This window comes from Bombina bombina, chromosome 7 (assembly GCF_027579735.1).
Source record: "Bombina bombina isolate aBomBom1 chromosome 7, aBomBom1.pri, whole genome shotgun sequence".
In the NCBI taxonomy this organism is placed as follows: Eukaryota; Metazoa; Chordata; class Amphibia; order Anura; family Bombinatoridae; genus Bombina; species Bombina bombina.
In genome coordinates, this window is record NC_069505.1 from 426618817 (window position 1) to 426639749 (window position 20933).

The 20933-nt window shown below is 44.7% G+C and overlaps 2 protein-coding genes across 2 annotated transcripts in view; one reads left to right on the plus strand and one right to left on the minus strand.

The window, feature by feature from the left end:
- RPL3 (ribosomal protein L3) overlaps nt 1–20933 on the plus strand; it is a 250501-nt gene that overhangs the window by 203751 nt on the left and 25817 nt on the right. The gene's annotated exons all lie outside the window — the stretch shown is intronic.
- LOC128666603 (filaggrin-2-like) overlaps nt 20131–20933 on the minus strand; it is a 35210-nt gene continuing 34407 nt past the window's right edge. The window contains exon 3 of the mRNA XM_053721300.1: nt 20131–20412. Within this exon, the coding sequence (XP_053577275.1) occupies nt 20263–20412 (150 nt within the window). The 3' untranslated portion in view covers nt 20131–20262. The remainder of the gene's footprint in view (nt 20413–20933) is intronic.

Below are 20933 nucleotides of genomic sequence, written 5' to 3' on the forward strand. Positions count from 1 at the left end.
ATATCCCCTTGTGTAATATGTACCAGGTCTGCCCCTTGTGTAATATGTACCAGGTCTGCCCTTTGTGTAATGTGTACCAGACATGTCCCCTTGTGTAATATGTACCAGATCTGCCCCTTGTGTAATATGTACCAGGTCTGCCCTTTGTGTAATGTGTACCAGACATGTCCCCTTGTGTAATATGTACCAGGTCTGCCCCTTGTGTAATATGTACCAGGTCTGCCCTTTGTGTAATGTGTACCAGACATGTCCCCTTGTGTAATATGTGCCAGGTCTGCCCCTTGTGTAATATGTACCAGGTCTGCCCTCTTGTTTAATATGTACCAGGTCTGCCCCTTGTGTAATATGTACCAGACATGCCTCCTTGTGTAATAAGTACCAGGTCTACCCCCTTGTGTAATATGTACCAGACATAGCCCTTTGTGTAATATGTACTAGGTCTGCCCTCTTGTGTAATATGTACCAGACCTGTCCCCTTGTGTAATATGTATCAGACATCCCCCCTTGTGTAATATGTACTAGGCCTGCCCCATTGTGTAATATGTACCAGACATGCCCATTGTGTAATATGTACCAGACATATTCCCTTGTGTAATATGTTTCAGACATACCACTTGTGTAATATGTACCAGGTCTGTCCCTTGTGTAATATGTGCCAGACATATCCCCTTGTTTAATATGTACCAGACATGTCCCCTTGTGTAATATGTACCAGACATACCCCTTGTGTAATATGTACCAGACATGCCCCTTGTGTAATATGTACCAGACATATCCCCTTGTGTAATATGTACCAGACATATCCCCTTGTGTAATATGTACCAGGTCTGCCCCTTGTGTAATATGTACCAGACATATCCCCTTGTGTAATATGTACCAGACATATCCCCTTGTGTATTATGTACCAGACATGCCCCTTGTGTAATATGTACCAGGTCTGCCCCCTTGTGTAATATGTACCAGACATGCCCCTTGTGTAATATGTACCAGACATGCCCCTTGTGTAATAGGTACCAGGTCTGCCCCCTTGTGTAATATGTACCAGACATGCCCCTTGTGTAATATGTACCAGGTATGCCCCTTGCGTAATATGTACCAGGTATGCCCCCTTGTGTAATATGTACCAGACATCCCCCCTTGTGTAATATGTACCAGACATGCCCCTTGTGTAACATGTACCAGGTATGCCCCCTTGTGTAATATATACCAGAGATGTCCTCTTGTGTAGTATGTACCAGGCCTGCCCCCTTGTGTAATATGTACCAGGTCTGCCCCTTGTGTAATATGTACAAGGTCTGCTCCCTTGTGTAATATGTACCAGACATGCAACCTTGTGTAATATGTACCAGACATATCCCCTTGTGTAATATGTACCAGGTCTGCCCCCTTGTGTAATATGTACCAGGTCTGTCCCTTGTGTAATATGTACCAGACATAACCCCTTGTGTAATATGTACCAGGCCTGCCCCTTGTGTAATATGTACTAGACATGCCCCCTTGTGTAATATGTTCCAGACATGCCCCTTGTGTAATATGTACCAGGCCTGCCCCCTTGTGTAATATGTACCAGACCTGCCTCTTGTGTAATATGTACCAGACATGCCCCCTTGTGTAATATGTACCAGACCTGCCCCCTTGTGTAATATGTACCAGACATGCCCCCTTGTGTAATATGTACCAGCTCTGCCCCTTGTGTAATATGTACCAGGTCTGCCCCTTGTGTAATATGTACCAGGTCTGCCCCTTGTGTAATATGTACAAGGTCTGCCCCTTGTGTAATATGTACAAGGTCTGCTCCCTTGTGTAATATGTACCAGACATGTCCCTTGTGTAATATGTACCAGACTTGCCCCCTTGTGTAATATGTACCAGGTCTGCCCCTTGTGTAATGTGTACCAGACATGCCCCCTTGTGTAATATGTACCAGACATGCCCCCTTGTGTAATATGTACCAGACATGCCCCCTTGTGTAATATGTACCAGGTCTGCCCCTTGTGTAATGTGTACCAGACATGCCCCTTGTGTAATATGTACCAGGTCTGCCCCCTTGTGTAATATGTACCAGACATGCCCCTTGTGTAATATGTACCAGGTATGCCCCTTGCGTAATATGTACCAGGTATGCCCCCTTGTGTTATATGTACCAGACATCCCCCCTTGTGTAATATGTACCAGACATGCCCCTTGTGTAACATGTACCAGGTATGCCCCCTTGTGTAATATATACCAGAGATGTCCTCTTGTGTAGTATGTACCAGGCCTGCCCCCTTGTGTAATATGTACCAGGTCTGCCCCTTGTGTAATATGTACAAGGTCTGCTCCCTTGTGTAATATGTACCAGACATGCCCCCTTGTGTAATATGTACCAGACATGTCCCCTTGTGTAATATGTACCAGGTCTGTCCCCTTGTGTAATATGTACCAAGGTCTGTCCCTTGTGTAATATGTACCAGACATAACCCCTTGTGTAATATGTACCAGGCCTGCCCCTTGTGTAATATGTACTAGACATGCCCCCTTGTGTAATATGTACCAGACATGCCCCTTGTGTAATATGTACCAGGCCTGCCCCCTTGTGTAATATGTACCAGACATGCCCCCTTGTGTAATATGTACCAGACCTGCCCCCTTGTGTAATATGTACCAGACATGCCCCCTTGTGTAATATGTACCAGCTCTGCCCCTTGTGTAATATGTACCAGGTCTGCCCCTTGTGTAATATGTACCAGGTCTGCCCCTTGTGTAATATGTACAAGGTCTGCTCCCTTGTGTAATATGTACCAGACATATCCCTTGTGTAATATGTACCAGCTCTGCCCCTTGTGTAATATGTACCAGACCTGCCCCTTGTGTAATATGTACCAGACCTGCCCCTTGTGTAATATGTACCAGACATGCCCCCTTGTGTAATATTTACCAGACCTGCCCCCTTGTGTAATATGTACCAGACATGCCCCCTTGTGTAATATGTACCAGCTCTGCCCCTTGTGTTATATGTACCAGGTCTGCCCCTTGTGTAATATGTACAAGGTCTGCTCCCTTGTGTAATATGTACCAGACATGTCCCCTTGTGTAATATGTACAAAACTTGCCCCCTTGTGTAATATGTACCAGGTCTGCCCCTTGTGTAATATGTACCAGACATGCCCCCTTGTGTAATATGTACCAGACATATCCCCTTGTGTAATATGTACCAGGTCTGCCCCCTTGTGTAATATGTACCAAGGTCTGTCCCTTGTGTAATATGTACCAGACATGCCCCCTTGTGTAATATGTACCAGACATATCCCCTTGTGTAATATGTACCAGGTCTGCCCCTTGTGTAATATGTACCAAGGTCTGCCCCTAGTGTAATATGTACCAAGGTCTGTCCCTTGTGTAATATGTACTAGACATGCCCCCTTGTGTAATATGTACCAGACATGCCCCTTGTGTAATATGTACCAGGCCTGCCCCCTTGTGTAATATTTACCAGACATGCCCCCTTGTGTAATATGTACCAGACCTGCCCCCTTGTGTAATATGTACCAGACATGCCCCCTTGTGTAATATGTACCAGCTCTGCCCCTTGTGTAATATGTACCAGGTCTGCTCCTTGTGTAATATGTACCAGGTCTGCCCCTTGTGTAATATGTACAAGGTCTGCTCCCTTGTTTAATATATACCAGACATGTCCCTTGTGTAATATGTACCAGCTCTGCCCCTTGTGTAATATGTACCAGACCTGCCCCTTGTGTAATATGTACCAGACATGCCCCCTTGTGTAATATTTACCATACCTGCCCCCTTGTGTAATATGTACCAGACATGCCCCCTTGTGTAATATGTACCAGCTCTGCCCCTTGTGTTATATGTACCAGGTCTGCCCCTTGTGTAATATGTACAAGGTCTGCTCCCTTGTGTAATATGTACCAGACATGTCCCTTGTGTAATATGTACCAAACTTGCCCCCTTGTGTAATATGTACCAGGTCTGCCCCTTGTGTAATGTGTACCAGGTCTGCCCCTTGTGTAATGTGTACCAGACATGCCCCCTTGTGTAATATGTACCAGACATGCCCCCTTGTGTAATATGTACCAGACATGCCCCCTTGTGTAATATGTACCAGGTCTGCCCCTTGTGTAATGTGTACCAGACATGCCCCCTTGTGTAATATGTACCAGCTCTGCCCTCTTGTGTAATATGTACCCGACATGCCCCCTTGTGTAATATGTACCAGGTCTGCCCCTTATGTAATATGTACCAGGTCTGCTTTTTGTGTAATGTGTACCAGACATGCCCCCTTGTGTAATATGTACCAGGTCTGCCCCTTGTGTAATATGTATCAGGTATGCCCCCTTGTGTAATATGTACCAGACATGTCCCTTGTGTAATATGTACCAGACCTATCCACTTGTGTAATATGTACCAGACATATCCCCTTGTGTAATATGTACCAGACATTTCCCCTTGTGTATTATGTACCAGACATATCCCCTTGTGTAATATGTACCAGACATATCCCCTTGTGTATTATCTACCAGACATATCCCCTTGTGTAATATGTACCAAACATGTCACCTTGTATAATATGTACCAGATATGTCCCTTATGTAATATGTACCAGATATATCCCCTTGTGTAATATGTACCAGACATGTTCCCTTGTGTAATATGTACCAGACATCCCCCCTTGTGTAATATGTACCAGACATACCCCTTGTGTAATATGTACCAGACAAGCCCCTTGTGTAATATGTACCAGACATATCCCCTTGTGTAATATGTACCAGGTCTGCCACTTGTGTAATATGTACCTGGTCTGCCCCCTTGTGTAATATTTACCAGACATGCTCCCTTGTGTAATATGTACCAGGTCTGCCCCTTGTGTAATATGTACCAGGTCTGCCCCCTTGTGTAATATGTACCAGGTCTGCCCCCTTGTGTAATATGTACCAGACATGCCCCTTGTGTAATATGTGCCAGGTATGTCCCGTTGTGTAATATGTACCAGACATATCCCCTTGTGTAATATGTACCAGACATGTCCCCTTGTGTAATATGTACCAGGTCTGCCCCCTGTGTAATATGTTCCAGGTCTGTCCCTTGTGTAATGTGTACCAGACATGCCCCCTTGTGTAATATGTACCAGGTCTGCCCCTTGTGTAATATGTACCAGACCTGCCCCCTTGTGTAATATGTACCAGGTCTGCCCCCTTGTGTAATATGTACCAGGTCTGCCCCCTTGTGTAATATGTACCAGGTCTGCCCCTTGTGTAATATGTACCAGACATGCCCCCTTGTGTAATATGTACCAGACATGCCCCCTTGTGTAATATGTACCAGACATATCCCTTGTGTAATATGTACCAGACATATCCCTTGTGTAATATGTACCAGGTATGCCCCCTTGTGTAATATGTACCAGACATGCCCCTTGTATAATATGTACTATGTCTGCCCTTTGTGTAGTATGTACCAGACATGCCCCTTGTGTAATATGTACCAGGTCTGCCCCTTGTGTAATATGTACCAGGTCTGCCCCTTGTGTAATATGTACAAGGTCTGCTCCCTTGTGTAATATGTACCAGACATGCCCCCTTGTGTAATATGTACCAGACATGTCCCCTTGTGTAATATGTACCAGGTCTGTCCCCTTGTGTAATATGTACCAAGGTCTGTCCCTTGTGTAATATGTACCAGACATAACCCCTTGTGTAATATGTACCAGGCCTGCCCCTTGTGTAATATGTACTAGACATGCCCCCTTGTGTAATATGTACCAGACATGCCCCTTGTGTAATATGTACCAGGCCTGCCCCCTTGTGTAATATGTACCAGACATGCCCCCTTGTGTAATATGTACCAGACCTGCCCCCTTGTGTAATATGTACCAGACATGCCCCCTTGTGTAATATGTACCAGCTCTGCCCCTTGTGTAATATGTACCAGGTCTGCCCCTTGTGTAATATGTACCAGGTCTGCCCCTTGTGTAATATGTACAAGGTCTGCTCCCTTGTGTAATATGTACCAGACATATCCCTTGTGTAATATGTACCAGCTCTGCCCCTTGTGTAATATGTACCAGACCTGCCCCTTGTGTAATATGTACCAGACCTGCCCCTTGTGTAATATGTACCAGACATGCCCCCTTGTGTAATATTTACCAGACCTGCCCCCTTGTGTAATATGTACCAGACATGCCCCCTTGTGTAATATGTACCAGCTCTGCCCCTTGTGTTATATGTACCAGGTCTGCCCCTTGTGTAATATGTACAAGGTCTGCTCCCTTGTGTAATATGTACCAGACATGTCCCCTTGTGTAATATGTACAAAACTTGCCCCCTTGTGTAATATGTACCAGGTCTGCCCCTTGTGTAATATGTACCAGACATGCCCCCTTGTGTAATATGTACCAGACATATCCCCTTGTGTAATATGTACCAGGTCTGCCCCCTTGTGTAATATGTACCAAGGTCTGTCCCTTGTGTAATATGTACCAGACATGCCCCCTTGTGTAATATGTACCAGACATATCCCCTTGTGTAATATGTACCAGGTCTGCCCCTTGTGTAATATGTACCAAGGTCTGCCCCTAGTGTAATATGTACCAAGGTCTGTCCCTTGTGTAATATGTACTAGACATGCCCCCTTGTGTAATATGTACCAGACATGCCCCTTGTGTAATATGTACCAGGCCTGCCCCCTTGTGTAATATTTACCAGACATGCCCCCTTGTGTAATATGTACCAGACCTGCCCCCTTGTGTAATATGTACCAGACATGCCCCCTTGTGTAATATGTACCAGCTCTGCCCCTTGTGTAATATGTACCAGGTCTGCTCCTTGTGTAATATGTACCAGGTCTGCCCCTTGTGTAATATGTACAAGGTCTGCTCCCTTGTTTAATATATACCAGACATGTCCCTTGTGTAATATGTACCAGCTCTGCCCCTTGTGTAATATGTACCAGACCTGCCCCTTGTGTAATATGTACCAGACATGCCCCCTTGTGTAATATTTACCATACCTGCCCCCTTGTGTAATATGTACCAGACATGCCCCCTTGTGTAATATGTACCAGCTCTGCCCCTTGTGTTATATGTACCAGGTCTGCCCCTTGTGTAATATGTACAAGGTCTGCTCCCTTGTGTAATATGTACCAGACATGTCCCTTGTGTAATATGTACCAAACTTGCCCCCTTGTGTAATATGTACCAGGTCTGCCCCTTGTGTAATGTGTACCAGGTCTGCCCCTTGTGTAATGTGTACCAGACATGCCCCCTTGTGTAATATGTACCAGACATGCCCCCTTGTGTAATATGTACCAGACATGCCCCCTTGTGTAATATGTACCAGGTCTGCCCCTTGTGTAATGTGTACCAGACATGCCCCCTTGTGTAATATGTACCAGCTCTGCCCTCTTGTGTAATATGTACCCGACATGCCCCCTTGTGTAATATGTACCAGGTCTGCCCCTTGTGTAATATGTACCAGGTCTGCTTTTTGTGTAATGTGTACCAGACATGCCCCCTTGTGTAATATGTACCAGGTCTGCCCCTTGTGTAATATGTATCAGGTATGCCCCCTTGTGTAATATGTACCAGACATGTCCCTTGTGTAATATGTACCAGACCTATCCACTTGTGTAATATGTACCAGACATATCCCCTTGTGTAATATGTACCAGACATTTCCCCTTGTGTATTATGTACCAGACATATCCCCTTGTGTAATATGTACCAGACATATCCCCTTGTGTATTATCTACCAGACATATCCCCTTGTGTAATATGTACCAAACATGTCACCTTGTATAATATGTACCAGATATGTCCCTTATGTAATATGTACCAGATATATCCCCTTGTGTAATATGTACCAGACATGTTCCCTTGTGTAATATGTACCAGACATCCCCCCTTGTGTAATATGTACCAGACATACCCCTTGTGTAATATGTACCAGACAAGCCCCTTGTGTAATATGTACCAGACATATCCCCTTGTGTAATATGTACCAGGTCTGCCACTTGTGTAATATGTACCTGGTCTGCCCCCTTGTGTAATATTTACCAGACATGCTCCCTTGTGTAATATGTACCAGGTCTGCCCCTTGTGTAATATGTACCAGGTCTGCCCCCTTGTGTAATATGTACCAGGTCTGCCCCCTTGTGTAATATGTACCAGACATGCCCCTTGTGTAATATGTGCCAGGTATGTCCCGTTGTGTAATATGTACCAGACATATCCCCTTGTGTAATATGTACCAGACATGTCCCCTTGTGTAATATGTACCAGGTCTGCCCCCTGTGTAATATGTTCCAGGTCTGTCCCTTGTGTAATGTGTACCAGACATGCCCCCTTGTGTAATATGTACCAGGTCTGCCCCTTGTGTAATATGTACCAGACCTGCCCCCTTGTGTAATATGTACCAGGTCTGCCCCCTTGTGTAATATGTACCAGGTCTGCCCCCTTGTGTAATATGTACCAGGTCTGCCCCTTGTGTAATATGTACCAGACATGCCCCCTTGTGTAATATGTACCAGACATGCCCCCTTGTGTAATATGTACCAGACATATCCCTTGTGTAATATGTACCAGACATATCCCTTGTGTAATATGTACCAGGTATGCCCCCTTGTGTAATATGTACCAGACATGCCCCTTGTATAATATGTACTATGTCTGCCCTTTGTGTAGTATGTACCAGACATGCCCCTTGTGTAATATGTACCAGGTCTGCCCCTTGTGTAATATGTACCAGGTCTGCCGCTTGTGTAATGTGTACCATACATATCCCCTTGTGTAATATGTATCAGGTCTGCCCCTTGTGTAATATGTACCAGACATGCCCCCTTGTGCAATATGTACCAGACATGTCCCTTGTGTAATATGTACCAGGTCTGCCCCTTGTGTAATATGTACCAGACATGTCCCCTTGTGTAATATGTACCAGACATGCCCCTTGTGTAATATGTACCAGACATGTCCCTTTGTGTAATATGTACCAGGTCTGCCCCTTTGTGTAATATGTACCAGGTCTGCCCCTTTGTGTAATATGTACCAGACATGCCCCCTTGTGTAATATGTACCAGGTCTGCCCCTTTGTGTAATATGTACCAGGTCTGCCCCTTGTGTAATGTGTACTAGACATGCCCCCTTGTGTAATATTTACCAGACATGCCCCCCTTGTGTAATATGTACCAGACATATCCCTTGTGTAATATGTACCAGGTATGCCCCTTTGTGTAATATGTACCAGACCTATCCCCTTGTGTAATATGTACCAGACCTATCCCCTTGTGTAATATGTACCAGACATGCCCCCTTGTGTAATATGTACCAGACATATCCCTTGTGTAATATGTACCAGACCTATCCCCTTGTGTAATATGTACCAGACATGCCCCCTTGTGTAATATGTACCAGGTCTGCCCCTTGTGTAATATGTACCAGACCTATCCCCTTGTGTAATATGTACCAGACCTATCCCCTTGTGTAATATGTACCAGACCTATCCCCTTGTGTAGTATGTACCAGACCTATCCCCTTGTTTAATATGTACCAGACATGCCCCCTTGTGTAATATGTACCAGACATATCCCTTGTGTAATATGTACCAGACCTATCCCCTTGTGTAATATGTACCACACATGCCCCCTTGTGTAATATGTACCAGGTCTGCCCCTTGTGTAATATGTACCAGACCTATCCCCTTGTGTAATATGTACCAGACCTATCCCCTTGTGTAGTATGTACCAGACCTATCCCCTTGTGTTATATGTACCAGACATGCCCCCTTGTGTAATATGTACCAGACATGCCCCCTTGTGTAATATGTACCAGACATATCCCCTTGTGTAATATGTACCAGTCATGTCCCTTGTGTAATATGTACCAGACATAACCCGTTGTATAATATGTACCAGACCTGCCCCTTGTGTAATATGTACCAGACATATCCCCTTGTGTAATATGTACCAGACATGCCCTCTTGTGTAATATGTACCAGACATATCCCCTTGTGTAATATGTACCAGTCATGTCCCTTGTGTAATATGTACCAGACATATCCCCTTGTGTAATATGTACCAAACATGCCCTCTTGTGTAATATGTACTAGACATGCCCGTTGTGTAATATGTACCAGACATGCCCCTTGTGTAATATGTACCAGACCTGCCCCCTTGTGTAATATGTACCAGACCTGCCCCCTTGTGTAATATGTACCAGACATGCCCCTTGTGTAATATGTACCAGACATGCCCTCTTGTGTAATATGTACCAGATCTGCCCCCTTGTGTAATATGTACCAGACATGCCCCTTGTGTAATATGTACCAGGTCTGCCCCTTGTGTAATATGTACCAGACATACCCCTTGTGTAATATGTACCAGACAAGCCCCTTGTGTAATATGTACCAGACATATCCCCTTGTGTAATATGTACCAGGTCTGCCCCTTGTGTAATATGTACCTGGTCTGCCCCCTTGTGTAATATTTACCAGACATGCTCCCTTGTGTAATATGTACCAGGTCTGCCCCTTGTGTAATATGTACCAGGTCTGCCCCCTTGTGTAATATGTACCAGGTCTGCCCCCTTGTGTAATATGTACCAGACATGCCCCTTGTGTAATATGTGCCAGGTATGTCCCGTTGTGTAATATGTACCAGACATATCCCCTTGTGTAATATGTACCAGACATGTCCCCTTGTGTAATATGTACCAGGTCTGCCCCCTGTGTAATATGTTCCAGGTCTGTCCCTTGTGTAATGTGTACCAGACATGCCCCCTTGTGTAATATGTACCAGGTCTGCCCCTTGTGTAATATGTACCAGACCTGCCCCCTTGTGTAATATGTACCAGGTCTGCCCCCTTGTGTAATATGTACCAGGTCTGCCCCCTTGTGTAATATGTACCAGGTCTGCCCCTTGTGTAATATGTACCAGACATGCCCCCTTGTGTAATATGTACCAGACATGCCCCCTTGTGTAATATGTACCAGACATATCCCTTGTGTAATATGTACCAGACATATCCCTTGTGTAATATGTACCAGGTATGCCCCCTTGTGTAATATGTACCAGACATGCCCCTTGTATAATATGTACTATGTCTGCCCTTTGTGTAGTATGTACCAGACATGCCCCTTGTGTAATATGTACCAGGTCTGCCCCTTGTGTAATATGTACCAGGTCTGCCGCTTGTGTAATGTGTACCATACATATCCCCTTGTGTAATATGTATCAGGTCTGCCCCTTGTGTAATATGTACCAGACATGCCCCCTTGTGCAATATGTACCAGACATGTCCCTTGTGTAATATGTACCAGGTCTGCCCCTTGTGTAATATGTACCAGACATGTCCCCTTGTGTAATATGTACCAGACATGCCCCTTGTGTAATATGTACCAGACATGTCCCTTTGTGTAATATGTACCAGGTCTGCCCCTTTGTGTAATATGTACCAGGTCTGCCCCTTTGTGTAATATGTACCAGACATGCCCCCTTGTGTAATATGTACCAGGTCTGCCCCTTTGTGTAATATGTACCAGGTCTGCCCCTTGTGTAATGTGTACTAGACATGCCCCCTTGTGTAATATTTACCAGACATGCCCCCCTTGTGTAATATGTACCAGACATATCCCTTGTGTAATATGTACCAGGTATGCCCCTTTGTGTAATATGTACCAGACCTATCCCCTTGTGTAATATGTACCAGACCTATCCCCTTGTGTAATATGTACCAGACATGCCCCCTTGTGTAATATGTACCAGACATATCCCTTGTGTAATATGTACCAGACCTATCCCCTTGTGTAATATGTACCAGACATGCCCCCTTGTGTAATATGTACCAGGTCTGCCCCTTGTGTAATATGTACCAGACCTATCCCCTTGTGTAATATGTACCAGACCTATCCCCTTGTGTAATATGTACCAGACCTATCCCCTTGTGTAGTATGTACCAGACCTATCCCCTTGTTTAATATGTACCAGACATGCCCCCTTGTGTAATATGTACCAGACATATCCCTTGTGTAATATGTACCAGACCTATCCCCTTGTGTAATATGTACCACACATGCCCCCTTGTGTAATATGTACCAGACCTATCCCCTTGTGTAATATGTACCAGACCTATCCCCTTGTGTAATATGTACCAGACCTATCCCCTTGTGTAGTATGTACCAGACCTATCCCCTTGTGTTATATGTACCAGACATGCCCCCTTGTGTAATATGTACCAGACATGCCCCCTTGTGTAATATGTACCAGACATATCCCCTTGTGTAATATGTACCAGTCATGTCCCTTGTGTAATATGTACCAGACATAACCCGTTGTATAATATGTACCAGACCTGCCCCTTGTGTAATATGTACCAGACATATCCCCTTGTGTAATATGTACCAGACATGCCCTCTTGTGTAATATGTACCAGACATATCCCCTTGTGTAATATGTACCAGTCATGTCCCTTGTGTAATATGTACCAGACATATCCCCTTGTGTAATATGTACCAAACATGCCCTCTTGTGTAATATGTACTAGACATGCCCGTTGTGTAATATGTACCAGACATGCCCCTTGTGTAATATGTACCAGACCTGCCCCCTTGTGTAATATGTACCAGACCTGCCCCCTTGTGTAATATGTACCAGACATGCCCCTTGTGTAATATGTACCAGACATGCCCTCTTGTGTAATATGTACCAGATCTGCCCCCTTGTGTAATATGTACCAGACATGCCCCTTGTGTAATATGTACCAGGTCTGCCCCTTGTGTAATATGTACCAGACATGCCCCTTGTGTAATATGTACCAGGTCTGCCCCTTGTGTAATATGTACCAGGTCTGCCCCTTGTGTAATATGTACCAGACCTGCCCCCTTGTGTAATATGTACCAGGTCTGCCCCTTGTGTAATATGTACCAGACATGCCCCTTGTGTAATATGCACCAGACATGCCCTCTTGTGTAATATGTACCAGATCTGCCCCCTTGTGTAATATGTACCAGACATGCCCCCTTGTGTAATATGTACCAGGTCTGCCCTCTGGTGTAATATGTACCAGGTCTGCCCCCTTGTGTAATATGTACCAGACATATCCCCTTGTGTAATATGTACCAGACATGCCCCTTGTGTAATATGTACCAGGTCTGCCCCCTTGTGTAATATGTACCAGGTCTGCCCCTTGTGTAATATGTACAAGGTCTGCTCCCTTGTGTAATATGTACCAGACATGTCCCTTGTGTAATATGTACCAGCTCTGCCCCTTGTGTAATATGTACCAGACATGTCCCCTTGTGTAATATGTACCAGGTCTGCCCCCTGTGTAATATGTTCCAGGTCTGTCCCTTGTGTAATGTGTACCAGACATGCCCCCTTGTGTAATATGTACCAGGTCTGCCCCTTGTGTAATATGTACCAGACCTGCCCCCTTGTGTAATATGTACCAGGTCTGCCCCCTTGTGTAATATGTACCAGGTCTGCCCCCTTGTGTAATATGTACCAGGTCTGCCCCTTGTGTAATATGTACCAGACATGCCCCCTTGTGTAATATGTACCAGACATATCCCTTGTGTAATATGTACCAGACATATCCCTTGTGTAATATGTACCAGGTATGCCCCCTTGTGTAATATGTACCAGACATGCCCCTTGTATAATATGTACTAGGTCTGCCCTTTGTGTAGTATGTACCAGACATGCCCCCTTGTGTAATATGTACCAGGTCTGCCCCTTGTGTAATATGTACCAGGTCTGCCGCTTGTGTAATGTGTACCATACATATCCCCTTGTGTAATATGTATCAGGTCTGCCCCTTGTGTAATATGTACCAGACATGCCCCCTTGTGCAATATGTACCAGACATGTCCCTTGTGTAATATGTACCAGGTCTGCCCCTTGTGTAATATGTACCAGACATGTCCCCTTGTGTAATATGTACCAGACATGCCCCTTGTGTAATATGTACCAGACATGTCCCTTTGTGTAATATGTACCAGGTCTGCCCCTTTGTGTAATATGTACCAGGTCTGCCCCTTTGTGTAATATGTACCAGACATGCCCCCTTGTGTAATATGTACCAGGTCTGCCCCTTTGTGTAATATGTACCAGGTCTGCCCCTTGTGTAATGTGTACTAGACATGCCCCCTTGTGTAATATTTACCAGACATGCCCCCCTTGTGTAATATGTACCAGACATATCCCTTGTGTAATATGTACCAGGTATGCCCCTTTGTGTAATATGTACCAGACCTATCCCCTTGTGTAATATGTACCAGACCTATCCCCTTGTGTAATATGTACCAGACATGCCCCCTTGTGTAATATGTACCAGACATATCCCTTGTGTAATATGTACCAGACCTATCCCCTTGTGTAATATGTACCAGACATGCCCCCTTGTGTAATATGTACCAGGTCTGCCCCTTGTGTAATATGTACCAGACCTATCCCCTTGTGTAATATGTACCAGACCTATCCCCTTGTGTAATATGTACCAGACCTATCCCCTTGTGTAGTATGTACCAGACCTATCCCCTTGTGTAATATGTACCAGACATGCCCCCTTGTGTAATATGTACCAGACATATCCCTTGTGTAATATGTACCAGACCTATCCCCTTGTGTAATATGTACCACACATGCCCCCTTGTGTAATATGTACCAGGTCTGCCCCTTGTGTAATATGTACCAGACCTATCCCCTTGTGTAATATGTACCAGACCTATCCCCTTGTGTAGTATGTACCAGACCTATCCCCTTGTGTTATATGTACCAGACATGCCCCCTTGTGTAATATGTACCAGACATGCCCCCTTGTGTAATATGTACCAGACATATCCCCTTGTGTAATATGTACCAGTCATGTCCCTTGTGTAATATGTACCAGACATAACCCGTTGTATAATATGTACCAGACCTGCCCCTTGTGTAATATGTACCAGACATATCCCCTTGTGTAATATGTACCAGACATGCCCCTTGTGTAATATGTACCAGGTCTGCCCCCTTGTGTAATATGTACCAGGTCTGCCCCTTGTGTAATATGTACAAGGTCTGCTCCCTTGTGTAATATGTACCAGACATGTCCCTTGTGTAATATGTACCAGCTCTGCCCCTTGTGTAATATGTACCAGACATGTCCCCTTGTGTAATATGTACCAGGTCTGCCCCCTGTGTAATATGTTCCAGGTCTGTCCCTTGTGTAATGTGTACCAGACATGCCCCCTTGTGTAATATGTACCAGGTCTGCCCCTTGTGTAATATGTACCAGACCTGCCCCCTTGTGTAATATGTACCAGGTCTGCCCCCTTGTGTAATATGTACCAGGTCTGCCCCCTTGTGTAATATGTACCAGGTCTGCCCCTTGTGTAATATGTACCAGACATGCCCCCTTGTGTAATATGTACCAGACATATCCCTTGTGTAATATGTACCAGACATATCCCTTGTGTAATATGTACCAGGTATGCCCCCTTGTGTAATATGTACCAGACATGCCCCTTGTATAATATGTACTAGGTCTGCCCTTTGTGTAGTATGTACCAGACATGCCCCCTTGTGTAATATGTACCAGGTCTGCCCCTTGTGTAATATGTACCAGGTCTGCCGCTTGTGTAATGTGTACCATACATATCCCCTTGTGTAATATGTATCAGGTCTGCCCCTTGTGTAATATGTACCAGACATGCCCCCTTGTGCAATATGTACCAGACATGTCCCTTGTGTAATATGTACCAGGTCTGCCCCTTGTGTAATATGTACCAGACATGTCCCCTTGTGTAATATGTACCAGACATGCCCCTTGTGTAATATGTACCAGACATGTCCCTTTGTGTAATATGTACCAGGTCTGCCCCTTTGTGTAATATGTACCAGGTCTGCCCCTTTGTGTAATATGTACCAGACATGCCCCCTTGTGTAATATGTACCAGGTCTGCCCCTTTGTGTAATATGTACCAGGTCTGCCCCTTGTGTAATGTGTACTAGACATGCCCCCTTGTGTAATATTTACCAGACATGCCCCCCTTGTGTAATATGTACCAGACATATCCCTTGTGTAATATGTACCAGGTATGCCCCTTTGTGTAATATGTACCAGACCTATCCCCTTGTGTAATATGTACCAGACCTATCCCCTTGTGTAATATGTACCAGACATGCCCCCTTGTGTAATATGTACCAGACATATCCCTTGTGTAATATGTACCAGACCTATCCCCTTGTGTAATATGTACCAGACATGCCCCCTTGTGTAATATGTACCAGGTCTGCCCCTTGTGTAATATGTACCAGACCTATCCCCTTGTGTAATATGTACCAGACCTATCCCCTTGTGTAATATGTACCAGACCTATCCCCTTGTGTAGTATGTACCAGACCTATCCCCTTGTGTAATATGTACCAGACATGCCCCCTTGTGTAATATGTACCAGACATATCCCTTGTGTAATATGTACCAGACCTATCCCCTTGTGTAATATGTACCACACATGCCCCCTTGTGTAATATGTACCAGGTCTGCCCCTTGTGTAATATGTACCAGACCTATCCCCTTGTGTAATATGTACCAGACCTATCCCCTTGTGTAGTATGTACCAGACCTATCCCCTTGTGTTATATGTACCAGACATGCCCCCTTGTGTAATATGTACCAGACATGCCCCCTTGTGTAATATGTACCAGACATATCCCCTTGTGTAATATGTACCAGTCATGTCCCTTGTGTAATATGTACCAGACATAACCCGTTGTATAATATGTACCAGACCTGCCCCTTGTGTAATATGTACCAGACATATCCCCTTGTGTAATATGTACCAGACATGCCCTCTTGTGTAATATGTACCAGACATATCCCCTTGTGTAATATGTACCAGTCATGTCCCTTGTGTAATATGTACCAGACATATCCCCTTGTGTAATATGTACCAAACATGCCCTCTTGTGTAATATGTACTAGACATGCCCCTTGTGTAATATGTACCAGACATGCCCCTTGTGTAATATGTACCAGACCTGCCCCCTTGTGTAATATGTACCAGACCTGCCCCCTTGTGTAATATGTACCAGACATGCCCCTTGTGTAATATGTACCAGACATGCCCTCTTGTGTAATATGTACCAGATCTGCCCCCTTGTGTAATATGTACCAGACATGCCCCTTGTGTAATATGTACCAGGTCTGCCCCTTGTGTAATATGTACCAGACATGCCCCTTGTGTAATATGTACCAGGTCTGCCCCTTGTGTAATATGTACCAGGTCTGCCCCTTGTGTAATATGTACCAGACCTGCCCCTTGTGTAATATGTACCAGACCTGCCCCCTTGTGTAATATGTACCAGACATGCCCCTTGTGTAATATGTACCAGACATGCCCTCTTGTGTAATATGTACCAGATCTGCCCCCTTGTGTAATATGTACCAGACATGCCCCCTTGTGTAATATGTACCAGGTCTGCCCTCTGGTGTAATATGTACCAGGTCTTCCCTCTTGTAATATGTACCAGACATATCCCCTTGTGTAATATGTACCAGACATGCCCCTTGTGTAATATGTACCAGGTCTGCCCCCTTGTGTAATATGTACCAGGTCTGCCCCTTGTGTAATATGTACAAGGTCTGCTCCCTTGTGTAATATGTACCAGACATGTCCCTTGTGTAATATGTACCAGCTCTGCCCCTTGTGTAATATGTACCAGACCTGCCCCTTGTGTAATATGTACAAGGTCTGCTCCCTTGTGTAATATGTACCAGACATGTCCCTTGTGTAATATGTACCAGCTCTGCCCCTTGTGTAATATGTACCAGACCTGCCCCTTGTGTAATATGTACCAGACCTGCCCCTTGTGTAATATGTACCAGACATGCCCCCTTGTGTAATATTTACCAGACCTGCCCCCTTGTGTAATATGTACCAGACATGCCCCCTTGTGTAATATGTACCAGCTCTGCCCCTTGTGTTATATGTACCAGGTCTGCCCCTTGTGTAATATGTACAAGGTCTGCTCCCTTGTGTAATATGTACCAGACATGTCCCTTGTGTAATATGTACCAAACTTGCCCCCTTGTGTAATATGTACCAGGTCTGCCCCTTGTGTAATATGTACCAGACATGCCCCCTTGTGTAATATGTACCAGACATATCCCCTTGTGTAATATGTACCAGGTCTGCCCCCTTGTGTAATATGTACCAAGGTCTGTCCCTTGTGTAATATGTACCAGACATAACCCCTTGTGTAATATGTACCAGGCCTGCCCCTTGTGTAATATGTACTAGACATGCCCCCTTGTGTAATATGTACCAGACATGCCCCTTGTGTAATATGTACCAGGCCTGCCCCCTTGTGTAATATTTACCAGACATGCCCCCTTGTGTAATATGTACCAGACCTGCCCCCTTGTGTAATATGTACCAGACATGCCCCCTTGTGTAATATGTACCAGCTCTGCCCCTTGTGTAATATGTGCCAGGTCTGCCCTCTTGTGTAATATGTACCAGACATATCCTCTTGTGTAATATGTACCAGACATATCCTCTTGTGTAATATGTACCAGACATGCCCCTTGTGTAATATGTACCAGACATGCCCCTTGTGTAATATGTACCAGACATATCCCCTTGTGTAATATGTACCAGACATGCCCCCTTGTGTAATATGTACCAGGTCTGCCCTCTGGTGTAATATGTACCAGGTCTGCCCCCTTGTGTAATATGTACCAGACATATCCCCTTGTGTAATATGTACCAGACATGCCCCTTGTGTAATATGTACCAGGTCTGCCCCCTTGTGTAATATGTACCAGGTCTGCCCCTTGTGTAATATGTACAAGGTCTGCTCCCTTGTGTAATATGTACCAGACATGTCCCTTGTGTAATATGTACCAGCTCTGCCCCTTGTGTAATATGTACCAGACCTGCCCCTTGTGTAATATGTACAAGGTCTGCTCCCTTGTGTAATATGTACCAGACATGTCCCTTGTGTAATATGTACCAGCTCTGCCCCTTGTGTAATATGTACCAGACCTGCCCCTTGTGTAATATGTACCAGACCTGCCCCTTGTGTAATATGTACCAGACATGCCCCCTTGTGTAATATTTACCAGACCTGCCCCCTTGTGTAATATGTACCAGACATGCCCCCTTGTGTAATATGTACCAGCTCTGCCCCTTGTGTTATATGTACCAGGTCTGCCCCTTGTGTAATATATACAAGGTCTGCTCCCTTGTGTAATATGTACCAGACATGTCCCTTGTGTAATATGTACCAAACTTGCCCCCTTGTGTAATATGTACCAGGTCTGCCCCTTGTGTAATATGTACCAGACATGCCCCCTTGTGTAATATGTACCAGACATATCCCCTTGTGTAATATGTACCAGGTCTGCCCCCTTGTGTAATATGTACCAAGGTCTGTCCCTTGTGTAATATGTACCAGACATAACCCCTTGTGTAATATGTACCAGGCCTGCCCCTTGTGTAATATGTACTAGACATGCCCCCTTGTGTAATATGTACCAGACATGCCCCTTGTGTAATATGTACCAGGCCTGCCCCCTTGTGTAATATTTACCAGACATGCCCCCTTGTGTAATATGTACCAGACCTGCCCCCTTGTGTAATATGTACCAGACATGCCCCCTTGTGTAATATGTACCAGCTCTGCCCCCTTGTGTAATATGTACCAGCTCTGCCCCTTGTGTAATATGTGCCAGGTCTGCCCTCTTGTGTAATATGTACCAGACATATCCTCTTGTGTAATATGTACCAGACATATCCTCTTGTGTAATATGTACCAGACATGCCCCTTGTGTAATATGTACCAGACATGCCCCTTGTGTAATATGTACCAGACATATCCCCTTGTGTAATATGTACCAGACATGCCCCCTTGTGTAATATGTACCAGGTCTGCCCCTTGTGTAATATGTACCAGACATGCCCCTTGTGTAATATGTACCAGACATGCCCCTTGTGTAATATGTACCAGACATGCCCCTTGTGTAATATGTACCAGGTTAGTTTAACCTAAAACTCATTAACCATTTGCAGCTTTGCCTGGAAAAAAGGTAAACTTTGTACAATAATTTATCAGCAACACATTCATAAGAACATAAGACGATTGACAGCAGTTAGCTGAGCTTGTTACATGTTTATTTGTTGTTAGCGCATGCACGGAGCTTTACATCGGCCTCAATAAAACATCATATAGTTATTTACTTGTTATTGACAATTCTAAACTAATGACGCACCGGGAGGAGGTCTGTGCTCATTCTTTCTTTATTCCAATGTTTCCCTTATGATACTCAATAAAGACATAGCAGAGAACACCCATAAACACTTCAAAAGTTGCTCCCTCTTCTTCTTTAGCCTTTATTCTGGCAAGGATCTCCTTCGTCACCTCTGGGTTCACTGGGTTCTGTAAGAACAATTGATAGAAATGCTAATGTGCAGAGGCAGCTGGTGCATCATACTCACTATTGTTAGTAATAACATTACAAGTATTTAATAGCAGCAGTCACTGTTACATGGGAACTCTCATAGTGCTATTCAGATGTGATAACTGCACATCCGCTACTGATAAGGGCAGCGGTGTGGCTTGCTTAGGATCTGGCCAGGGACGTAACTAAAGCACACATTGTCCCCCAATTTCAACAGTGCCCTTTTAGGCTTAGCCAGCAACCTCATAGGAGCAAGAAGAGCGGCTTTCCTATGATTGTGAGTTGGTACCAGAAGATATGTGCAGCCTTCCTTTACTAACATGGTGCTTGGGTCACACCTTGATGGCCACCTTAGAACCTCTGCCATTATATTTGTAAAAGAAAATCTATAAACTTTCCTTACGATGTGAGTATGGTTTTACAAAAGGCGCACCAAGACGCCATGCATGGGGCAGGTGGAGACCCCCGTAAAGAAACTAATACTGACTGCAGTGGCCCC